A 26071-nucleotide genomic window follows, 5' to 3' on the forward strand; every position below is an offset into this window, starting at 1 on the left:
TGGTTAAAGTGTATTCAAACCGAATTTTCGTCAATAGGTGGGTGCAAAAATAATTATCACTTCTCAGAAAGCAAAAATCCACGTCAAAAGCAATAAAATCGTGTCGGTGCCGTTGTAGCGCTCGGTAACGAGCGTTCCCACTGCTTAGCTTAAAGCTTAGAATTTGTGTGCCGCATAAGAATTTAATGAATACTTACAAATCTTTTTCATCAGATGTAATCAGGAACAATTTTTGGATCATGTTGTAACGTGATGACAAGAAAGCGATGTTTTACCTTTAAGACAGCATCAGAAAATGGTTGTGTGTTATTAAATGCGTAGTGTATTATAAACTTTTAAAATCTAATAAGACAATAAATGCCGATATATAATGTCAACAATTATATAATTTTAACTTTACATTGTTAAAAAACAACCACAATTAATGAATACCACGATGATAAAATTGTGTGACAAAGTGGTAACAAATTTAATTCTCTAGAAGAAGTCAAAACATATCTTGACTATTTATTATAGGGATAAGATTAATAAATTGCCATAGGGGAAGATTATATATAAAATTAATTGAATGAACATCGTTACTTTGAATGTATTTTTCAGCATTTTTGAGGTAATATCATATATGCCCTTAATAAAAATATTAGCTATTTCAAATAAAATATGGTCTTTTAAATTTAAGAACCATTAAGAATAGTCTAGTTTACTACAATTAATTTTTAATAAAAGGAAATGAATATAAATAAATTAATATATCCATCTGATTTTTACCATCGCAAAATTGAATTACGCTATATTTTTCTGGCAAAAATTTTGATTTGTAAATAAAAAAAATGATCTAGAGCAGTGGTTCTTAACCTTTTCAAAGTCACGGTGCACTTTTGATCATGGGAAAAAGTGGCGGTGCACCAGAATTAAAAGGTCGAAAAAAATATGTGGACATAATTTTTATTACATATTTAAAAAAAATAATAGTAACGTACAAAATTACATACAAATTTTTTACATATTTTTTAAAATTAAATTATATAAAAAAGTTAAGTATTGAAAATAAATTTAGTGAAGTTTGCCCTAGAACCAATTTTTAAAAACGTGTTTTATTAAAAATATTTGTATTAATATTTAAAGGTGCTCTTTGTGTGGCAAATCTAAGTGGTGCATTTTCCCCCCTTTTGCTTACCCAAAATGACGTTCCTGCTTAGCATAATGGAATTTATATGATTGATCAAAAATTAATTAATGTGATACCTGAGCTTGTTGGCTTTTGCAGATATCAGAAATATTAGGTCAAATATTTTATGTAGTTACCCTGAATTCTTCGTTTAATTTTTTTTCTGTCTTTCTCGTTTTTTAGTTTTCATATTAGTTGTTGTTGAGAAACCAAGCTCGCACAAATATGATGTTGAAAACTGTTACAAAATTTTCAATGCCTTCATGTAAAGAACTGAATATTCCTCTTGGACAGTAATCCAAATATTCTTTATAGTTATTTCTGAAAATTTAATTTTTAGAGTACGATTAGTCGACAATGAGACTAATTTGATGATTTCGTATCCGGTCATAATTTTCTATATTTAAGAATGAAAAATAATGTGTAATCTTTTCTTCCAATAAAGTAAAATGTTCTATTATTGCGGAAATAACTCCCTTGGGAATGTTTTCGTTAAGTGAAGGCAACATATCTACTTTTTTTTTTCTATTATTCGATTTTTCGAAAGAGTTATTTTTTTCCGAAATCCTGTCAATTTGTCAATGGATGTCATGAGTTTTTCGTTTTTTCCTTGAATGCTTGTGTTAACGTTATTTAAGTAATTAAAAATATCTGCTAAATATGCCACTTTAGCATACCAATCATTATTCTGAAGACATTTTACAAAGTCATCCATACCTTCATTTCGAAAAAAAGATTACCAATTCATTCTTAAGTTCTATGAATCGGCATAAAACTTTACCTTTAGATAACCACCTGACTTCAGTGTGAAAAAGCAAACACTCGTACATAGCTTCCATATAAATGCAAAGTTTTTTAAACATGCGTGTTGATTTTATGAAATTCCCTATATTTACAACTTGATCTAGTACAGGTTTTAGTGCTGCTGGTAATGTTTTCGAAACTAAAGATTCTCAATGTAAAAAACAGTGCGTAAAAATAATATTAGGTTTTCTTGTCTTTGCAATGGTTACAAATCCTTTAAATGAGCCTACCATTGAAGGAGCACCATCCATACAATTTCCTACACATAACTCCCATGATATTTTAAATTGTTCTAAATATGAATAAATAAGATCAAAAACATCTTGTCCTGTCGTATGCTCGGTAAGTTCTTTGCAGTATAGATATTGATTCACTATTTTGTTTTTATTTATGAAACGAACGAATCCTAGTATTTGTGCCTTACCGCTAATGTCAGTAGACTCGTCGACTTGTAAAACAAAATATCGCTTGAAAAGTTTATCGTTAACTGTTTTCTCAGTATCATCCGACATATTTAATTTTTTTTTTTTATTGTATCGTTTGAAAGAGGAATTTTCATAATTTCCTTTTTGCTTCATCACCAAACATAATTTTTCCTATTTCACAATATGCAGGTAAAATTAGAGACTCTGCTTATATAATAGTATGTGGTTTTAATTGTACAGCAATCAATTCAGCAAACTTTTATGACGCCAGTTGTGCCTTATCGGAAATTTTAACAGTTTTTTCAAAATGTTTTGCATGCTTAACAATCTTTTGAAGTAATCTTTACTTTTTGATGCAAGATCGGCGTTCTTCGTAGTGAAGTGGCGATTTAACTTGTCAGTATACATCGCGCTATTGGACAGTTTTTCTCCACATACAACACATAGTGGAATGTGATATCCTTCCTCATTGATGCTAGTAAAACTGAAACGTAAATATTTTTCAGAATACTGTCCATTATATTTTTTGATTATACTGGATATAGTTTCTTTTGTATGAGACGTATGATGTCTAGTAACATCGTCACTACTTCTTCCACTTGTACTCCCAGTGTCATTAATATTTTGGTCTGATTCACAATTTCGTTTGGTAATAAATTTATCCATTGTGGGGTATCACGACTATAATAAAATACAAATTGATTGAAACATTAAGATTTTACAATTTTGCGGATTTTTTGTTTTTACCAATTTTCTCGCGGTGCACTTGCAATAAGCTCGCGGTGCACCGGTTAAGAACCACTGATCTAGAGATTAGGAAAATTGGAGAAATAATAATGTAACACTTCATTTATATATGTATGTATATCCGGTGTTTTTTTTATCAGGTTGTATCGGATGATATACAAGATAAATAAGTCCGGAAGATGGGACAAGATTATAAAAATTTAATGAAAATCTAAGGTAATACTGTTTCATATTTATTACAAAAAAAGATAATATAAAATAAAAACGCATAAAAATATAATATAAAATATAAGAATATGCAATATTTATACAAAAGATCAAATTAGCAAGTGCGTCTAACATTAAAATATCACATTTATATACATTTCAGATACACTTCACTAATCATTCCACATATTAATTTAAGGCAGTATTCGCTGATATGTTAAAATATACAAATTGTATCAAATCACGCTTTTAGCTATAGTTTCTTTTTATGATAAAATTATTCTACAAAAGCATCAACAATAGCACCATATTAGCAACGAATCACAAGAAATATTTAAACACGGTAAAACTATTTTTTTAAATTAAGTTTCATTATAAGAAACAAAGCATTTTATTTGTATTAACTGTCTATATACAAATTGGATACTGTTTAATAATAAAGAGAGTAAAATTATTGTCTATCAATGCATAATATAGCAAAAAAATGTTATAATATACTTATTAAAAAAAAAAAATGTCACATTACTTTTATAAAAAACTATCATTAATCAAGTACAATTTATAAAGCAATATTTTAATACATATTTAACAAGTCTCATATTAAAAAATATGTCACTAATTACATTAATATATGCACTGGCTTTTTATTAGATATATTTTTAATATTATAATTTATACATAGAGAGCTTATATTTTGCTAAATAAACACTATTATTTTAAAGTGTTATATATTCCTTCTGTTTTTTCTTCCGTCACTATATCATCTGGAACAGTGAGTCCTTGATAAAATTTAACATAAGATCCATTCTTCAACGCTTGTAAATTTGGTAATTTTTTGATATCGGACTCCTTGAAAAACTTGACTTTTTCGTTATCCTCGACATCGTGGTGCACTTCCAATCTTATGGCATGCTTTTTGTTATCTTTCTCGAGTGAATTTCCAGCAGACATTTCTCCCGATTCGCTCAACGACGAATACTTTTGTGAGCCCGAAACCTTTTCGTCCGAATCAGAATCCTCAAAGTCGCTCGCAATCGAATTACCGTTGCGAATGTCGCGCCTTTCTATAACCACAACTTCAATATGTCTGAACTGGTTGTCTTTCTTCGATTCTTTTACTTCTTTATTGACATTCAGACTGAATCTCTGTTCCTCGCTTCTACCAGCGTTCTGTTCCGGATTGCATATTTCAGCGTAAATATTGTCTGAAAGATCTGAATTTCTACGTTCCAAGGTACTGCAATCGGTGATTGCATCTGCGACCTGACCGTATGGTAAATCTTCTATCACCGGTAACTTACGATTTTGAATTGAAGATATCGATCTTCTAAGTTTTCCTATTTCAATTTTTTTATCCTCTTCTGAATCGGTTGTGTTTTGTTGAGATTGCTCCTCTATTGTATCGTTCAGTATTAATGAACTAGGTTGATCTACTTTAAGATCTTTTTTATTATCCTTTCCGTATAATAAGTTCGACGTCGATTTGCTAAGGACACGCTTAGTTTTAACGTGGAACTCTGAGCAAAGCTTTTCAGTGATGAACGACTGTTGATTATTGAATATTTGATTTTTATCACTGCAGCTCGATCCAGTACCGAAGGCATTCAAATCTTCACAACTCTGGATTTGATCAAACGATTCTGACGAGGCAATATCGCTCTTTTCTGGAATAAGATCAGGCCTGATCCTCTGTCGCCTTTCAAACTTTGAAACCTTCTGTTTACCTGAGTTTTCTGTTCTCTTAGCGCAGTTACCGGTGTATATTTGTTTTTTCTTAAGACTCGAATCGTTTTCCGAGTAATAATTTATTTGCTCTATGCTTAAATTTTTCTTTCTGCCTAATTCGGACATCCTGTCGTCTGTATATGGCGAATCGAGTATTCCAGTTTGGACCGAAACCGATTTAGTCAAAACCCTTTTAGGTTCAATGTTCCTGGTAGAGGCCGAAGCTGTGCCGATATCTGAAGATGTAGCCAAACTTCTATACGACTGCCATTTACCAGAAGACATCTCTTCTGTTCTATTAGCCAAATTCATAGCTCCGAATCTGTCTTGTATTATCTTAGACATATCTTGATACCTCTCTATAGAATTTGTCTTTTCTATCGTCGGATCAAACGGATCTCTATATTCTTTATATTTATCCAATTGCTTGGTATACTCGTCTAATTTATCTTCAGTCAAACGCTCAGTGCTCCTCAATATCTTGAGATGCTTGAACCACTTAGAGAACTTCGGATGTCCATTGCCATTCTCTCTAAACACCTTCATTTTATCGCTCGAAAACTGTTGTGCACTTTCTTCTTCACTCTTAACGTCTTTTTTATTCTCATCGTCACTATACACGTCATAATTCATATTCTCCAATTCATTCTTGCTTATGAATATAATAGAACCTTCATTTTCGTCCGGGATGTCTTTCAGTATCTTATCGCTTTTACCGAACAATCTAGATGCATCGGCTTTCAATCCTTGAAAAGTGAACTTCCGTTCTTTCTCATACTTTTCCGCCTGCGTCTTCTTCTCGGTTATCTTAACCTCCTTTTCAATAATCTCATCGTCGCTCTTATTTAATGGTTTGAATTTTTCTGGGCAATTATCCGGGGTGATGAAAGTGATCTGCCTAATCCACGTGTCAACGTGCATTTGACAATAGGTTAGGGCTTTGTGAACTTTAGGAGAGAAAAACATCTTCTTTTCAGACTCGCAGCCTAGCTGTGTCTTTTGCAGCTTCCTGTCCATGTTCAACGAGAGCAGCGTGAGGACGGGTATCCTCGAGTTGTCCGCCAACGAGCATGTTACTATCACAGATTCTGACGTCACGGCTCGCAGAAGAAGAGTGCCTGAAAAGGATGAAAAAAGCGAGCATCAGTATCAATAGGCTCTATAAAATTAAACATAAAATCATCATGCAAACCTGTCGTTAAGGCTGGATGCAACGGAGGCGGCAGAGCTGGTCCCGCGACGAGCCTCACGCGCAGCGGAAGAGTCCTTTTCAAAAGAGAAGAGAGCCTCTGGAGGCCGAGGTCAACGTTCCTCGCGTCCTGATCGTCCGCTCCGCCGACTTCCATGTTTATGGCGTAAAACTCTCCCTTGGTCGACAGCGGCACGTACAACTCCTATAACAGATCAAGAGAAACTATGTTACTCGCCGCAGAAGATTATTACAAAAAGTGGACCGATCAGAGAGATAAGTCCAATTTTGACTTTCGCGATTTATTTTATCATAAGTTTGCATAAATTCGTTCCGAAGTTAAGCACGATAAATCTTCTCGCAAAGTTATTATTTTGAAGATGTACGACGAAAATTATATTCAGAGATTTATTCTGCGCAAACAACGTGTGAGAATTTTTTACGATTATTAAATATCATTCAATCTGCGTTACTCAAATCACGCAAGAACAATGGACGTGTTAGATTTTAATGATCATAAGCAAAAAGCATTGCGAGACCTTGTCATTAAAATACTATAAACAAGACTCATTCAATGCTTCAAGATTTGTTTATATCAATCAAACAATCATTCAAGAATGTTACATTTCAATAGCCTAAAGTGAAAATCATGTTCCTTATGTTCCTGTAATTTTATAAATCTCTAATATTTTTATATTAAACCAGAATATTTTCAATGTATTTATGATTATAGACGATTTTTGGATTTCCAAGTTTTCTTGAAAATTGACACTCTCCATTATTCCAATATATTTTTTATAAAAACCATATCCTTGAAGTAGCTCTAAATATCGTCAATCATAAAATGAAAATCCGGACATTTGGGTAACCTAACTTAATTTTTTGTTGTTAGCCTTTAGAAGTCCAAAGGCATGTACATATGTTATGCTCAAAATGGTTTTACCATTGCAATCCAAAGGCATCTATGTCATGCCCAATATATTTTCTGAAGCCTTTTTAAATAACTTGATGATACAATTTGGTTACAAAGGGCTATTCCTAAACATTTTACCTAGAATTGTCAAATTACTAAAATCGTCGTAAAATCTATTAATCCACAAGCTGATATTTCGGCGCTAATTTTAAAAATTTAATTTAACATATTCGATATTTTTGTACGATATGCGCGGCGTATCATAAAAGAATACATTTATTTTTATCTCAGGCAAGTCAAAAAGTACTTAGCAAAAGGTACTTACATAACAGAGAAATGACATGCCGGCCCCTTTTTATGATAAGGATGGCTGGCAAAGTGAAAACAAAAACAGGTATTCCATACATAATTTTTTTTCTACTATTTGTACATTTTTTAACCTAACATATTTTTACCCAAATAGTCCACGAAATATGCTTCACTAAATATAGGTGTTAAATATTAGCAATAAGAAAGTCTCAATAGTTATATTTAAATAAAAAATGTATTTGTAACATTTGCATAAAATGTATATATAAAAAAACTTTTCATAAGAAAATATTTCTATGATCTTTTTTTCTGTTACCAACTAAAAATAAGTTGTATTAGACAATATAATTAAAATATGTTGACATGTGTTTATTTTATATCAGATTTAATTTATCTCATATTTTTAGTAATTTAATAAGACATGATTTAATACTAGACATAGAAACAATTTAAGGTTATTTTGGTATAATAAAACGAGGGGAATTATGTACGGAGGTGTGAATTGGTATGATAATATTCCTTTGACAATCCGCAAAAATAAAACTGTAGCGGGTTTCACATATTAGCTAAATAAATTAATAAAATAAATAGAACTAAGCCGAATGAGATTGTCAATATATCATCTTCAATCGCCTATATTCATCGCTCGTTGGCAAGCAGCGTTCATAAATTAATTGTGTCCGACCTGGAAATGAATGGCCAGTCAATCGTCGGGTTTCGACCAAATATTACGGTACGCGCGTTGCGCAAGGTAACTGTAACTCGAGACGTAATAATTAATAATTAACAATTTTCGAATGGTCACTGCCACGGCCTGACCGGTTGGTCGGCTGCTAAGAGAATCGAAAAAAATGTGACCGGTCATCGCGAGTGCGATCGTTTTCGTTTCGTAATCGATTTTTTAAGCCAGTACAAAAAATGCAATTTCAAATTTGCGCTTGATTAACTGTTGGATTATTCGGTGCATCTGTGACGCGGACGGCAGTGTTGCCAACGTGAAAAATAAGGGGAGATTTATTAATGAGTTTAATATATTATTTTCAGTCATTATGTTTTTTATTGCGACTATAAGCTCTGGTTTCTCAATCGAGGAATATTAAGCAATATTGGACACTGCTTCAGATTGCATTCATGTAGCTTATTTATGAGCAACCGTATTCATCCATCTGTTTAAATTTATCATTTTAATTATAACAAGATTTTCCGACCAAATAACCAGACGGAACGTCGAACAGTTGGTCGCTTTGCATAATTATGATAAGTATTAACCTATTAATTAAAGCAATATTAATATATAGTCTTTATTTGTTAATCGAGAAATATTAATTTGAAAAAATATTTTTATATTTTTGAGGGATGCGAACTAACTGGAATTCTAATGCATCATATTATATTTTTTTTTATTAAATTTAGTGATGTATTGTTAGGACAATATAATAAATGACTCGCAATAAAAATGTGAAGAAAGTGTCGAGAAATCCAACCAAGGATTACGGATATCTTATATTCATTCGTGGTACGTTTTTTGCACGCTATTTTGTATATGTTTCAAGCCTGTTCTGTGCCACAGAACATATTATTCAAATGGCAATAATTTAAAATATATATAAATGTGTTTCTTCAAATTAAATTTAAAAGAAAAGTGAATCTCAGTATTAAGTCGTCTCAAAGCTTCACGACTGGTTAAAAATTATACTACACAGTTTATTTCTAAAGATTATAACTGTGCTTAAGTTCCAATTTTTTCGATGCACGCTTAGAATGTTACATAAGGACCTCCTGGCGTATCGAAAATTAATATTCGCCCCCCGTCGCCGACACAATGGTTATGTTGGCGGTACGCGCAGTCATTCAGTGTTGACCTCCGCAACGAAATAAAAATGTGCCACGTACGTGACTATACGTCTGCAAAGGGACATGATGCACGAGCACGTAAGGTCGAATGAAATATAAATAAAAAAACATATCATCGATACACTAAACGCTCGTGACACAGATTCAAAACGAAACCGAAGACATCGAACCACCCGAGCGTGCGATTTGACCTGCAAGCAGGGCTGCCAACGTATAATCTCTCCAAGACATAATCTCTCAAATTAAGTTGTTAAGGATTACCCACTCTACATATTTAAATACCGATTTCTAATATTCGAATTAAGATTTTTCCCTTTTTTCTTGATTAATGATACAAAATTATACCACGCCATTAATCTCATTCATCCGATTCTTGCTGCCTCTTCAGAGGAAGCAAAGGCAACGTTTGCCGACGAAAGCGTTTCGAAAGGGAAATATAAAAGTTCTACACGCCCATGTTGCGAAACAAACGCCGAAAGGTTGATTTTTTTTAATGAAATCAGTCCGAACTCGTTTGGAAGTCTCGAGGTTTAGGACGTGCCTCGAGACCCGAATTCCTACAGAGAGACCTTTGATGAACTCGCCAAGGACGGGTACGCCTTTTTGCCTTTGACGAGACAATGAGGCACTCATGTTGAATCTTAAGGTTAATTTAAAGCTTCACAATTAGCAATGGTAATATTTTTATTTACGGTTTCATTGACCGTTTCATGAAATATAATCTAATATAAAAATTACCATTGGACTTGTAAAAACAAAAAATATAAGCGGATATTCATTAAACGGTATGCATTGACAGTTTCAAGCGCAATTGCATAAAAATCGTGAACTACTAGTGTTCTCCGCCTGGACTTCACTGCCGATTTGACAGATTTTCAAATCATCGTTATGAAGATACAGCTTAATTAGATTTTTATTAGACAATTACAATAAATCTGGTTCCGCCCTGAATCACCATTATTGGTCAGAAGACCAAGGAATTAAAGAAACGCTAAACATCGCCTATTTCTCAAGAATAAATAATCTCGAACATTGCTGCACTGAATTATTTTCGCCCCTTCAATAAGGAACTTCATCCACAAGTACCATTTCGCTTAGAAACTCAGCTTAGCAGTCACTCGAATTCCTAAGAGTACAACCCGATTTTCAAAACAACTTATAATAATTATTGCACAAATTGTGCAGACAATTTAAAAAATGTTGCTATTTAAAAAAAATATATTAAAGAAACGAACAAGCTAAATATTATACTTATATCAAGTAAAACGAACGGGTTAAGTATTACACTTTAATTTAACTATTATAAATCATCCATAGATAGTCTTCAATTCACCCGTTCCACTTTCACTAATCTCCTGTCTTTCGCCGAAACAGTTTCGGGTTTAAAATCACGTCACGTTCTGATGTTTGATCGTGGGATGTTATGGATTCTCGGCTTGGCGGTGGTGGTGTAGCCGGGAAAGAATTATGTCCTCGGGAAGGTCCTCTGAGATCTCTTGTTGCTGTCTCTATTCGCAGGGCCGTCTCGTCTCCATGCCGTCTGTGCAGACTCCCTCTCCTGGAGTCAGGCCTTATGTACCGACGATTAAGGACGTCTCCATCGAATCACAATAATGCAGAGATCAGTCAATCAATTATTGTGCTTTTACATACAATCAACGAAATATGTCCACGCTTAGATAAACACATTTCGAAGGTCAAATAATGCAAAGATGGCGTATTGTTTGCGCACACTATAATGCTAAAAATAGTATGGATTCTCTGTATTCACAAGGGTAATATTGACGTACTTTGCCACATTATTTATGTATTCATTTATGTCTAAAAGGATTATTTTTCCTCTGGACTTTTTATGAGGGTCTACCGTGGTGGTCTTTTCAGTGTCGGTTTTGTGTTACTTGTCGTTATCTTTCTTGCGGGTTACCCTTTGTTTAAATTATGCAATTTTCAAATACATTCTTGTGAATATCGTTTGGTTAACCTTGGCATTAACTGTGCTAGCGTATGAAGACTCCCCACAACAGTGAGAAAATATTTTGATGCGGGAATACACGTAGACGTATATACTGATTTTGAGATGGCTTTCGACAAGGTTTGTTGTAGATTATTAGTATAAAAATTGTTGGACCTCTGTTGCTCAGATGATTGAGAGATTGTACAGTTCTAAACCGAAATAATATTTCACCCTTTGAGAGCTCCTCAATGGTCTAACCTCTGCAGTTAAATGCCGATGCTTCAAAATTGTTTAGATGCATTCGATATGTTGCAGAGTAATTTAGATTCTTTATATATATTTAAGGACGGAATAGCGTATTACGATATCCATTACGATTTTTTTTATCTAATAAATTTAAACAGTATATGCAGTTTTGAGTATTTATATTATTATATATATATATATCTAATTATTTATGCTTTCATTTGGATAATGTTTCATCACTTCATTCATATTCCACAGTACATCATCCCACCGGTTAAGCCCCGCAATAGAAACGTCCGAACTCTGAAGCAATTCAGAACAGTCGTATTCTAAGTGGGCTGTTTTAATTCCATTTCACCTTCGGTAGTATTATCCTTTATTCTAGGTAAATGCCGATAAAGGGACATCTCCAACAATATTTCCCTCTTGGGACAGCATGCCAACATGGTCCAATGCTTCTTCTAGAGGACATTTCTCTCGAACCTGTCTAGACGCTATGCTGCACGTCTTCCATGAAGCGCATAAATATTGATTATAATTTTAAAATATTTTATTGCATTATTTTACAACACTTAGTGGCTCTTAATAATATGATTGTAGCTATATTTATCGTATTTAATGCATGCCGATAAACGTGGAATCCTCATAGCAAGGTTATTCTTCAATTCAACGATTAAATTAAGCGATCATCCAAAGAAGAAAAAAAACAATAAGTTAATTCACATCCGAGAATATCTCATCAAGGCAATCCCAGATAATCACACCCATAAAAAGGCGTGTACCCCAAGAGGATTTTCGATGCGAGCATCATCAACAGCTAAACGCCGAGTGGTTTCAAATTTATTGTAATCGCACACGAAAATATAATAATTTAATACACACTCGTGTGTATTCATCGCGTGTCGTGGGGCAATCGCAACAACAAAACTATTTTATGTTGTTACTATTATTATATACAATTCTTGAAAGCTCTCGTTGCGGCCCAAGCGAGCATCCATCTGGCTGCAAATGTCGTTTAATTAGATAAATCATCTTTTATGGGCGGCTATAATTCAGCGGAGGCACTACCATAAAACCGCCCGAGATGTGCTCTGTTGCTGCCTTGAAAAAGTCGTAACTCTGAGTGATCGGAGTCCTTGGAAAAATCGCACATATGCTCGAAACTGTAACCAGAATCTTCACATTATTGCTTTGGTATTTTAATAACTATTACAGACACGTCAAAGATTTTTGAGACATATTAGAAAAAATCAGGAATAAGTTTTCTGACTTTAATTAATGATTTCTATTAAGAAAAAAAAATATGAAAAAAGACCGTAAACAATACAAAATAATAATTATTGTTGCTTACCAATATTTTTAATCAGTTCAAACGCAAACCATTAATTATTGAACAATAACTTAATACGGACTTGCCCCACTTTCAAAATCAATGGCTCATATAATTTTTATGTTTGTGTTCCTTTTACTATGCTTTTTATTTATTTTTTTAATTTAATAACAAATATTTGAAGTGTGCGTATTATATTTTTCTATATGAATACATATTATGTTTATAATTTTAATTTATTAAATGGTAACCGCGGAATGAGTTATTTCTTACTCATGCGGAATTACGTAAATATAAATAAATAAAAATATATCTTACGAATTGGTTTATTAGGTAGTGTAGTAAGTAGTTTTATGATTTTTTATTATCTATATTTATAAGGAAAATATTATACGATATACGCACAGCGGGAAAATATACCATTATCTGTATATTATGATAGTGTGGCTATTAATAACAACTTTTTGATAAAAACCGCCTAGCAGGAAAATTTACGATTTTTTGCTGAATAATTGCGGTTTTTTGTATAGTGAATTTTTTTATTTAAAATTTAAAGACATTTAAACACCAACACCATTTAAATTGTGTGTAAAAATGAACAATATAAGAAATATTTTTAGACCGTTTGATGAACCAGGGAACTGCCGTATTTAAAAAAAAAGTATGCATATTTAAAAAAACGGCGGTTCTTCAGAAAGAGTACATAATCTTATTTAGCATTAAGGTGATTCCAATTTTTCAAAATTAAAACAAATAATTTTAAAAGTTTTGAGTCCTATTCTTGAGAACAAAAACGATCATTCATCATTAAGAATAAACTAGATAATAGTACGATCACACAAATGCCCTTATTACGATTAGAAAAAAAGGGTTTCTCATAAATAAAACGCAAGAATTCTCAAGAATGCATTGAATGAATATTTGTTACGAAACGGTCACGGGAAACAATATATCACCGGAAGACAAAAAGCACAGTAAGGCCACAACAAATGTCACTTTCTAAAGGCGTATTCGTTGTTCTAAGAAGCGAGTGCAACGATTGAATTGATGATTTCTGAATGATTGTAATTAGTGAGCAAGCTTTGCAGCTCTGAATACATAAGGCAGACACTTGTTGCTTGCGGACAACATAAGGTCATGGACGCTCACATTCGCTCACGAGCACCGCAGCAGAGAAGGACCAACCTTTGCTATACTGTCGCTGCCATACCAATCAGAACTCTAAGGATCTTCCACATACAACAACCGGAGAAAAACATCTCACCCATGATAGTCTGTCGCAATATGTAATATAATCTAATAAAATTCTTACTGGTTTCCACCTGCGTCTTACTAGCTGAGAAGTCACACCCCAAAGAATTAGAAACCCAAAAAAAGCAAGCTCTTAATTGACATATTGACACTAATATAAACAACTGGAGTAGCAATGGAATAGAAAAGAAAATACGCATTTGTTTGAATTTATAAATACGTTCAAATTACGTACTTCTACATTACAAAAACTTTCATCAGGAAAGTATCAGGGTCCTAAAGTACAACTAAGCAAATTAAGAACATAATGGATTAATCAGATATAATTATTGTTTACATAAATATGAAACGTGAGTTTAGATGCACACAAATTATTTTTGGCATATTAAAATATTTAATTAAAGTTATTTTGCATTTAAAAACTCTTGTGAATCAAAATTTTAAGAGATTATATTTTTTTATTCTTGTATATTAATAATTTGTAAAATCTATATGTGTATTAAATAGAACAGACACGTCTCAAGACACCTAAGCTCTCGCCCAAGTATAATTATAAATACAGATGTTTTATTTTCTCTCTATTTGCCCTAAAGTGCCACCACAACTTTCACAAATCAATCTTCTAGTATTTAAAACCGATTAAAACAACTCGAGTCGTACTGACTATTAACTGAATTTGCATTGGTATGATCGTCACAGTTTTCACCGCGCTCAAGTAAATAAAGACATACTCATGCATCATATTAATGATTATAAATCGATTCGTATTCCAGATCGATGTGCTTCACTTTTTTCCATCGCTGTCGGATGTTGTATTTTTTCTATTCGATTCTCTGAAACGCTGCGAGATCTCGTGAAACTTGTCAGACAGGTCATCACCTTCCTGTCAGCTCGTCTGGATCAAGAGCAAATACCGAAACATCGGCTAGAGTGTGACGACCTCTGCCTCTACAGATGGACACTGACGGACCTCATCTTCAAACAATCGATCGTGGAAAAAATGAAATAGATCGAACGTGTTTAGCAAAAAATGGCGAAGATTTCACCGGCCATCGATTTTCATGGGTTGTCGTGACATCCATTCGAAATCTGGCGCTCATATTGTATTAAAGTATGAAAGCTTAGCCACAAAAGCGAGAAAGCGCACATTTGGACACAAAGCACAGATTTCGCTTTTGCAATTGATTGTAGCATCGAATAAAGACTCTCGTTTGGTTAATCTTTAACATTTTAATAATTTAACGATTGGGGTTTTATAGCAAGCCGATGTGAAAGTTTCATGAAAATATTTCTGGTAATTGTGCAAAGATTGTTATATGAGTACATAAAAAAATGTGATTGTGTCCTTCTTACACATACACCTGACACACCTAATATATAGAATATATTTAGATGCCCTCTTTTCAATATTCATAAATATAATAAATGTACAACAGACAATAAGCTTTTCAATTCAAAAACATATTATGTATATATATTATTTAAAGTATGGTACTTTCATCCACATCCGTTTGTCTTTATATTCAAGTATCTAGATGCCTATTTGTCGAATATGTACAAGAACCTTGAGGCTTTGTCCGTGTACAATAAAATCCCCATATTATTAATGCATCCTTTTTGCGACAACAATCGAACTTTCGCCTTTCAACCGATACTAGGGTCTCGATTATGCATTTGCGGCCCGCGACACAATGACGCGTGCCGTTTTGCGGCCCAGGTGCGCATTTTCACAACACGCGCGTCCAACCTTCGCTCACAAACATGGCTTTGATGTCTATATGTTGTGGTAGCATCGCGACATTGCAACAGCTGCACAGACGCAATATGGTCGTCGGAATAATAATGGAGTTCTGAATTGATATAAATAAATACAAAAAGGCGTGTGCATTAATAATAATACTCACGGTCATGTTCGGATCGACCAGCTGGGCGTACCGCTGGGGCGGAGACGAAGGGCTCGACGCGGGGATTCCGCCCTTGGCGCGAGAGCCCCTCGGGGCTTCTTCGAAGACTCCGGCCAGTCTAAGGGGGGTACCACCGCGAGCGCTGCCCTTCACGTAGGACCATCTTTCTCCATCTGAAATAATAAAATATTAATATTAAATATTTTTCTAAAAATATTTCTAAATAAGAAAAGAAGATTTAATGCACATAATCCGAAAATAGATAGGGAGAGCCATTGTTGTAATAATTACAAACATAGATCGGAAGGCGGTTCTTCAGAAAGAGTAGACACATATATATGAACCAATACATTTTATGCATGTAAAGGGAACAATCTTGGCTCATAAATGCAATAAAACTACTACTTAAAATAGGGCAATGAAGTAACAACCAATGTTTAGATTACTTTCAATATTTTATTAATATTATTTTATAGCTCTTTTCTCAATCTATGTGTTTTGATTATTGCAGTAGGTAGAATATAAACGTTACTGCATTTTATTTTAGCTGAAATACTAACACTTATGATTTTATTTGGCTAATATATCTAATTGTTTATATACAAAACAAATATAAAAAAGACATTAATATTATAATTTATTTATTAATGCACGAATGTGTTACCTTGTTTTTTTTATTTTTGCGGATTTTCCTAGGAATATTATTATATAAATTTATACCTCCGTGCAAAATTCCCCTGGCCGTATTCGTTTTTTCATACATATCTATCCACGATTCCACGTCTTTTATTAAAGACAGCGAATCCATTTCTTTTTACTTTCAGGCCACCGGCATATTACATAAAAGGACGCAAATTAGATCCATGCTGTGTTCTAGAAGAAACAGGTTAATGAAAAACATCGATATAGATTTTAATATTAAAAGATTTTCTATATATATATATACAAATAAAAGTCAATGTTCGTATGTGTGTGGACTAGTGGACGGCTAGCGTTTTTTTTCCAAAAAATCCTCAGGAAATCCTTTTTTCAGCGAATTTCTCGAGAATTTTGCTAAAAAAATTGTACGAATATTTAATCGCTGCAGCGGTTCCATACCAGGCGTTTTAAAATTTACATGCTTTTTTGGAAGATTTTAATAGATTTCAATAGTATTTGAATGGCAAAAAACGATTTTTTTAACTACTCTAATTAGCCTTATTGCTTTAGTAATCTAAGGAAAATATTAATAATCAGATAAGATGAAACCGCTCTGCGTGGGAATCGACAGATTTCAAAAATGTACGGAGACTTTCCACATATTTACGTCATAAAATTTGCCTGTCGGCGAGCTTAAATTTTGTTTCTTCAATAATCTAAGGAGTTTTTTTTTATCTTTATTTTGTTCAAAATACGAAAAATGTAAAGTACAACAGCTGTTATTTGAGTATAAATATGGTAGCCCGATTAATTGTAACTCAACGTTCTGTAATCAATCAAAATAGACCGATCCGTTCTGATCTTTCGATTATTCACGTCCTTTATAACAAATCATCATCCTGTTGAAGTTTATTCTCTTCAACGATAATTCAGTTCTCTGTTCATCAATAATATAAAGGTATCTATAATAATATACTGTATTATTATGATCACACACTATATATTTTATTTATCATTTATCTATGACCATGGATTGACGCGGACGAAAACCGTGTTTCTAGTGAAGATAAATATACTTATTGATACACAATATTTTTTTATATTGCTGAAGTGTCGCCATGTGATACCAAATTTTTTAACCTAACTTAACGAGTTACAGGTGATATATATTTTTCTTTCAGATCATCCAAGACATTTTATTACTATTTTGGCAAGTTGAGTAAAATAAATAGCAAACAAAGAAAAGTTTTTTAAATGTATTGAAATTCTCGTCTCGTCGAGATACATCGGCAAGAATAGTAATAAAAAAAGAAATAAAGACTATCCGAGCATAACAAAGATGCGAGTGAAAGTATGACATCACTGTCGAAATCAATGAGCGCTCGAGAGCCGTTGGCTGATCGCTCCTGATCGTAGTTGATTAATTTCCGACGCGTTACAAATCGCCTAAGAACAATGATAATTTAACAAAGTCGAAGGACGCATGCGCACAAGCGCGAGAATTAAAAACCAACCTTCGATATTGTGTAAAGGCGAGATAATATCGTTTTATGCCATTGTTTCCGATATGAATAATAAAAAATAATACAATAATAAATAAAATATGTGATATTAGCAAAAAATTCACACAATTACAATGTATGTATATGCGCAGTATTAAACATATAGTATTCATTATGTAGATATATCTATATAAATAATCTATTATATTCACTACGCAGATATATTAATATAATAAATAATAAGGTTTTGAAACAAATGAAAAATAATGGATTTATATAGTTTATAATACATACTTTCGTTCGATTATGTAATAGGTAAATATTTCATAACCACATACCATTATTTTAATAGGACGTAAATATGTAAAAACTAAACGTGTTATTGACTTGTGAAAATTACGATGCGATAAATATATTTTATTTATTTGTTAATATAATATTACGGTTTGATGGGAAGGCGCACATAAAAATATTAAGTTATGATGTAAACACCAGAGGCGTGCGGTGACTTTTGAAACAGGGCATGAGGTCAGGGGGGGGGGACAAAAACTATATTTTTAAATTTATTTTCTTATTTAAAAATAATTTTATTCGACGCTCCTTTTTACAAAAGTCATCAATAATCGTATCATATAATATATAGTCTTTCATTAATTTGTCTGAAAGTTTTTTTTTTTTATTAATATTAATGCAAGAGCTGACAATCTATTCTCACTTTGACTATTTCTATTGAATGTATTTATTCTTTTCATTGTAGAAAATTATATTTCTACAGAAGCACTTGGCGTCGGTATGGTAAAAAATAATTTTATTAAATTGAATACTTCCGTTCAAATATCTTTCAGTTCATTTTTAATAATCACATTATTAATGCAATTTATACATTTTAAATGGAATTCTGGTGAAGAATATATATAAATAAGTTCACTTTTCAACCTCATCAATTTAAAAAAATGATATAAAAAGCGGTTCTGGAAAATCCTTTTTGTATTCCTTAAATTTAGAACACGATCGTCGAGATGTAAAGTTCAAGAGAAATTTTACACCTGCCCGGCTATTGGTATAGGAAGCCGGCAGCTCCCACTACGAGACATGAAGGCCGAAAGGCCGGAGAAATAAGACAGATTTAAAACGTTCTAGTACGCATGCGCGACCAATTAAATTCGCACGCGTATCGACTGTACAGGCAGTTGGCCAGCCCGCCCGCCCGCGTGGCAGTCGGCTTTAGCCGCTCCCTAGGTGTGGTTGTTTGTAGCCGATTTTCTGAGCGTTACGTTTCATAATTACGTAAATTAAAAAGTGAATAAATGATAAAAATATTTCATTTTTAGAATCGTTTTACAATCACAAGGCATGCGCCGCATCTACCGCATGTATGGACTGCACGCCACTGATCATAATTTAAATTCATAACAAGAAAAAACATTTTAATTAAATGTACACTGAAATTCAAGAATATGTGAACTGGTATTTTTATTGAAAATTACTTATAATTTTCACAGAAATAAATATCGTATGCATATGTAGAAGCAGCAAGTAAATAACATTTTAATTACAACTTTATATTATAATATTGTGAGCTATGGCAATCGTCGCTCCGATGAGTATTTCGCTCATTCTGGAGTACCACAGAGATTCAATCTGGGTCCTATGCTTTTTTTGTACTTTATTAACAACATACACGCGACATTTAATAACTCAAAATATAGGTCATCATAGGTCACCGGTACCTATGATGGCACAACACTAAATTTGTATACCAAATTGAGTTGCTATATATATTGTTTATAAATTTTGTCAAAGTCTAATAATATTGATGTCTGCTTATTGAACAAAAAAAACCTTCTATTCTTCTCAAATTTATATTATCTGTGTATTATTCAAATTTATACTTTTTAATAACATCAATCCTTCTTACAGCTCTCCAATTTATCAACATCTAGGTATCTTATTTTTTGTATTTTTTCAAGGTTGGCGACCCTATAGCGTATCGAATCACATCGATGCTTTATTTTACGACGCGAGATAAACTCGGGTCCATTGTGGAGATTAGCGGCCCGCGGCTAGCAGATGCCCGTTATGCCGGACCGGCCCACCTCTCCAATCTCATACCACATCTTTGCACAATCACATCGCAAGAGAGAATAATGACCCAACCCGGAGACGATCGTCGTGAATCCTGACTTTAACCGTTTGACCGACAAAGCGGAAGACAAACAAACGGACTGTCGAAAACCATGATCATCCCGCATTTTCGAAGATCAATATCGTACCACCCAGTGAGGAAATTTTTACGGTGAAGATTACTGTCTAATTGACGACTTCGGTAACTGATGAAGTCATCTCCATGCAACTGGACAAACAGTGACTTTGGTTTTTCTGACTTCTTATACTTTTCATTACCAGAGTTCAAATTGAATACAATCATAATGATTTAAGCTGAGGTTATGTTGAACAATTAAATTTTATGTTTCATTTTATATAACCATATTAAAAATTAAATACAGGACAATTTTTAAAAAAAAGTTCATGTCTTATTGTAGTTAACAATGTAAAATCTTCTCTGCTCAAATAGTAGTATAAACCGACATTTGATATCGACAATAATATTTCGGCGATTTTTATCAAATTTTTCATTCTAAAATGCAATCATATTAGCGTATATTTGATCAATCATTGTCTGCATTGTATTCCATCTTGTTTTGCAATACAAATGCAAGATTTCTCGTTTTCTTCTTTGCTATTTCCAATTGCATATATTTTCAAAATATATGTAATTGTTTCTTGAGTATATTTTCACATTCGCACGTATGTGTTCTATATAGTTTTAAAATCAGACTCATATCTGATGCTATTCACATTTTTATACTGTGATGATATCGTCAAAACACTAATCATCATCCACATATATTTTAAATCTTGGATTATGACATTTATAATAAATAAACTACATATGTTACACTTAGTTGAGAGGAAATATCTAACGAATGTAAATGAGTAGCATTAAATTTAGGTATTTGATCTAAATTTTTAGATCAACAAAAAATGAAGAAGCCAATAAATAGCAAGGAAGCAACAACAACACCAGATGAATTATATAAATTTAACGTTTTTATAGATTATATTATCGGTAATTTGACAACTAGATTTGATGCAGCAAAATAAATAAATAATGCATTCAGTTTCATGTGGCTATTTCTCGAGAATAGCGAAATGGATATACGCCTTTAGAAAGCGACATTCGCTTGATGGGCATGGTCCAAGGTCGTATACTGCAACGGGAATCTTGTAGATCCGTTGATTTATTATATCCGTGACCGTTTCACAACAAACAATGCACCGGAGAATCCTTGCGTGTTACTTATGATTTTTTTTCTGGTCGTAACGAGGGCTTGTGTGTGCTCGCCACACTTCTAAATTAAAAATCATCTGTTCGAATAAAATATAAATCTACATCATTTTCAATTATCTATGGAAGATCAGATTTTATTAATTATAATTTGGATCGATCACTTCAAATCTTTTTTCTATCCTTTCCTAATTAATTAAAATTAAAAACGAGCTACCAAATATTTAAGAGGAAATTAAAAGTTGATAATTAGTAAAATTATCAACTTTTAATTTCCTTGAAAAAACACATCGAAATAATATATTTTTTTCCTGTATAAAATTATAAATCCGTGACTTGTGTAGTTAACAGAAATCAACGGTTCATTTAACTCTATCCGTCTATGATGACTCATTTGCGTTCGTGATAAGCATGTATTAACGAGAGTTGAAAATTCAACGTAATTTATTATAACGCAGTTTGAGGTCCACTGGTGTGTGGCGTGCTAAAGTTTTAAGCTATTACACATCGGCGCAATATATTATAGTGTGTGCACGTTAAAAGCCTGTTAAACTCAAAATATTTTATGAACAATAATAATACGTGCTGTATATTATTTATTTTTTATAGCCTAACACATATCCTCGGTTTATATTCTTTTACATAACTGAAGCGATAGTATTATATTATACGATAAAATATGAACCATCTGAACTTTGAATCGTCCAAAGGTTCAACCCTTACTGAGTAATACGTGGTCATAATGATAATCCAGACATGCGTGCTTTTAAGTAAAATAGTATATTTATATTTATTAAATATATAACAAAGTCACAATCTAAATTATGTACAATGATTTAACGTATATCATCCTGTTTTAGACTCACAGATAAAATAATTTAATTAGACGGTAATAATTACTGGGCATCGAAAATGGTTAATTGGACTTTATTACTCCATATATAACATGGATAACGTTGAATAAACATTATGGTTTATGAGCTCGCACAACACGCACATTTGTATAATGTATTGTGTATACAAAGGTATTCATGCAAACACGTTTATATCTATCATTGATATATTATACAGTATAGAAGGCAATATAATACCATAAAACTTATATGACCAGGCGTTTGAATCACTCAAAAAAAATTTTATAAAAATCAACCAAACATTTGATTTCGGTTTTTAGTCTTCATCCAAGTATTAGCATTACAAATTTAAATATAAAGAGACTATTTTTGTGTATAATCTCTCTGCGTCTAGATTAATATGTGGGTTTAAAGATTTATAAACAGAAACACATTCATTTTCTTGACGTGGCGAAGTTTAGTTACAGCAACTTTGATTGCGCTGTGTTTCAAATGGCAGTGACAATTCATAATCCTATCAAATGTGCTTTTGCCGGCAGTTTGTCGTTATGAAGATACATAATGGTACTGTGAATTTAAAGCAGGAAGAAGTGAGGATCACAACAATGAATATTTGATTGTCATCAGTTGTCACTGATGAACTTGGAATGAAGAAACCCGCATTAATAAAACGAGAAAACCGTTCTAAACCGTTGAACAAGATTTATATTGTTAGGACGCAGATGCATTGTGGGCAGATTATTGCTAGGGGACAAAAAAGTAATGGAATGCTTATTTATGTGAATCAAGAGCAAGTTTCAACATCTTCTTATGATATTTAGATTTTAAATTCATTATTTAAACATCTACTGCTTAGAGTAAAATAATATTTTTCCATTAATATATTAAAAAGTCGGTTAATCAGTTAAACTGCAAGCAGCCAAACATGAAAAAAATACGATTGGTAAAAGTGACAATAGTTGTTCTATAAAATATGCTTGTATTGGGATTTCACTAGAGATGTTTTTATATATTTTTAAGGCATTTAGGATTGACCTTTAGAATGTCCTATTATTTAAAATATGTTTTTTATTCACCCATCTGCTCTTTTATTCGTTACCTGATGCAGATAATTTTTGACATTATTTATAAAGTAAGAAAACGATTTTCTACATATCGTTTTAAAACGAGTTGATCAGTGACAATGGATAGCCATTTACTTCTTTCTTTATCATAAATATCGCTGCTTTAATCATATATTCACGGCACCACAATTAAAATATGTATTATTATATTTTAAAAGAAGATGATAAATAATTAAATTGCACGAATTCATTAAAAAAATATTTTTTAATTTCTCTGCAATTATATCTAGTTGATTTTGGTAAATTATTAAAGGTTTTAAATGCAATATATTAAAATAAATTGTGCCAAGCTTCTCAGAAAATGCTTGAGGGATAAGTAAATCATTAGCAGATCTAATTTCATAATTATGTAGCTGATTTCTGATTATAAATTGAGTATTTATAATCGATTTTTTCTCTAGCGTTTTTTTGGTTACCATTATTACTTTATATTTTGGTAGAATTGTTATAGGCAAAAATGTATATGTATACATTTATTTCGTGTGAGCATCGAAAAGCAAATTTACCAAATTTTTTATAGCACTATTTTAAATAACCTGAAGTGATTTTAATTTAAATTCACTCGTAAATCCCCAAAGACATACATATGTGTTAGATCACTATGAATATATGCATAATAAATGTTTAATCTAGTTTTATACGATAATATATTTTGAAACCTGAATAAAATTTTTGACATTGCAAAAAAAAATATTATATTATATAATCAATATGGTGATAAAAAATTAAATTATCATCTATTAGTAGACTTAAGTATTTTATAATAACACTTTTTGAAATTAGAGAATTATTTATAGTGATTAAGATATCAAAATTATCATTAAATATCATTTAGTTAGTTTTTTATTCATTAATTGGTAATTTGTCTAATCTTATCCGTTCACTAAAATATGGATCAAATCACTCTGCATGATTCTTTGCATTCTCCTGCTTAGGGTTAAATTATTTATGTATAGATTAAAAAATAAAAGTCGCATAATAGAACCCTGTGGAATTTTACACTTCACCACCTCATATTCCTTTTGTGCACCATTACTTTTAGTCCATTATTTAAATCGCTTTTTAATAAATTTGGTGTTGGTTCTATTTTTTCAATATGTTTTAATTTTCTAATAATATGTTATATTCTACTATGTCAAAAGCTTTTTTAAGTCTATAAATAATGCTAATTTTTATCGTTTAAGTTGTGTTGTATTTCATAAATTAAATTAAAGCCTGCATGTTTCTAAATCTGTATTATAAATGTAATAAAAAAATATATTAGATGCTCTACTATCTGAAATCGAAACAAAATATTTCTTGTTTTGGAGAGAATTCAAAGAAAAAATTACAGATATCTCTATAAGGGGGGAGGGGGGTACGGGTCGTATATGTATTTATATCCTAGTGTCTTTTTGCTTAAAGTGCTGGAATACAATTCATTGCATTCTCGGCGTAACGTCTACTTAAAGCTTAAAAAGTAGCGATTGCATCCCTTATTCTTAACCATTGCGGCCAGGACGTCAGCGCTCTTGCATTAGTTGGATTGCCAGCAATTCTGGATTGACCAGGATTGTCCCGGAATTGAAATCGCTCTCTGATATCCCGGTTAAGTGTCAAATTTACCAGAATTTTAAAGAAAGAGTACGCAAAAAGTCACCTCAGTTATTTTAGAACAAAATTTCTAAATAATATATTAATATTTTCGAGACATTTTTAACTTTGACCCTTTTTTAGCTATTCCGGTTTAGAGCTTCATAATTATGGTAAGCCACGGTAAGCAACGAGTTTGCCAAACACAAACATGTTTTCGGCGATAGCTATGAGGAGCTGAAAACAATATTATTTTTTTATTATTTAAATTATTAATTTAAAAATCAATGTTTGAATAATGGCAATCATGAAGAATGGAAAAACCTATTAAGCCATTAAGGTCAGATCTGTAATAAAAAATAAAATACACGAGAGTTTGCATCCAGCGGAGCTTACGCTGAATCGACACACATGACATTAAGAAGTTCAAGGAAGCAGCCGCTTTTACTTTGATCATGTTCAGCAAAGCATACACATTGAATTGATAAGTGTTTAAGTTCGATATTCGAGACAACTTGAAGATTTTACGGCACAGCAAGTAGATGTATTATAATTTATTGCACAACTTGAAAATGTATGGTTATATTATGTCAACGTAAAATTTTATATTTCGGTTAAAACTGAAACCGAATAATCAAATGAATTCGAAGAAGATTTGTATCAGTTATTTGGATAACTAATATTTAAATTAAAACAAAAAGCTTTTGCGAAAACCACCTTAGACCTTAGAGTCATATAGTTATATGTATTTCTCTACCATAAATAACATCTGCGGTACCCATGAGAGACATAACTCAAATTCTGGTGAGCCTTATGAATATCTGGACGTTTATGATTGCGGTGGCGTTAAACAGACGCCATTCACGTTAATTAGAAAGGCGTTAAAGTGAGCTTTCTCACACGAGCGCGTTAAATTAATTTGAATATTAAAAATAATGCAATTTTATAAATTGGATGGCGATCTAATTTTGGAGCAATATATAATATAAAGTTTGCAACATAAAA

General features: G+C 32.2%; 1 protein-coding gene across 2 annotated transcripts in view; it reads right to left on the reverse strand.

Moving 5' to 3' along the window:
• Positions 1–3363: 3363 nt before the first annotated feature.
• B4 (imaginal disc development protein B4) overlaps positions 3364–26071 on the reverse strand; it is a 95446-nt gene continuing 72738 nt past the window's right edge. For both annotated transcript variants that reach the window (XM_088191588.1, XM_088191587.1), the window contains exons 5-7: positions 16027–16199; positions 6269–6470; positions 3364–6194 (exon numbers count right to left, since the gene is read on the reverse strand). In XM_088191588.1, coding sequence (XP_088047714.1) covers positions 4063–6194; positions 6269–6470; positions 16027–16199 — 2507 coding nt within the window. In that variant the 3' untranslated portion in view covers positions 3364–4062. The remainder of the gene's footprint in view (positions 6195–6268; positions 6471–16026; positions 16200–26071) is intronic.

Source organism: Plectrocnemia conspersa, unplaced genomic scaffold, assembly GCF_051122295.1.
Source record: "Plectrocnemia conspersa isolate PC_06_02 unplaced genomic scaffold, ASM5112229v1 ptg000009l, whole genome shotgun sequence".
NCBI classification, from domain to species: domain Eukaryota; kingdom Metazoa; phylum Arthropoda; class Insecta; order Trichoptera; family Polycentropodidae; genus Plectrocnemia; species Plectrocnemia conspersa.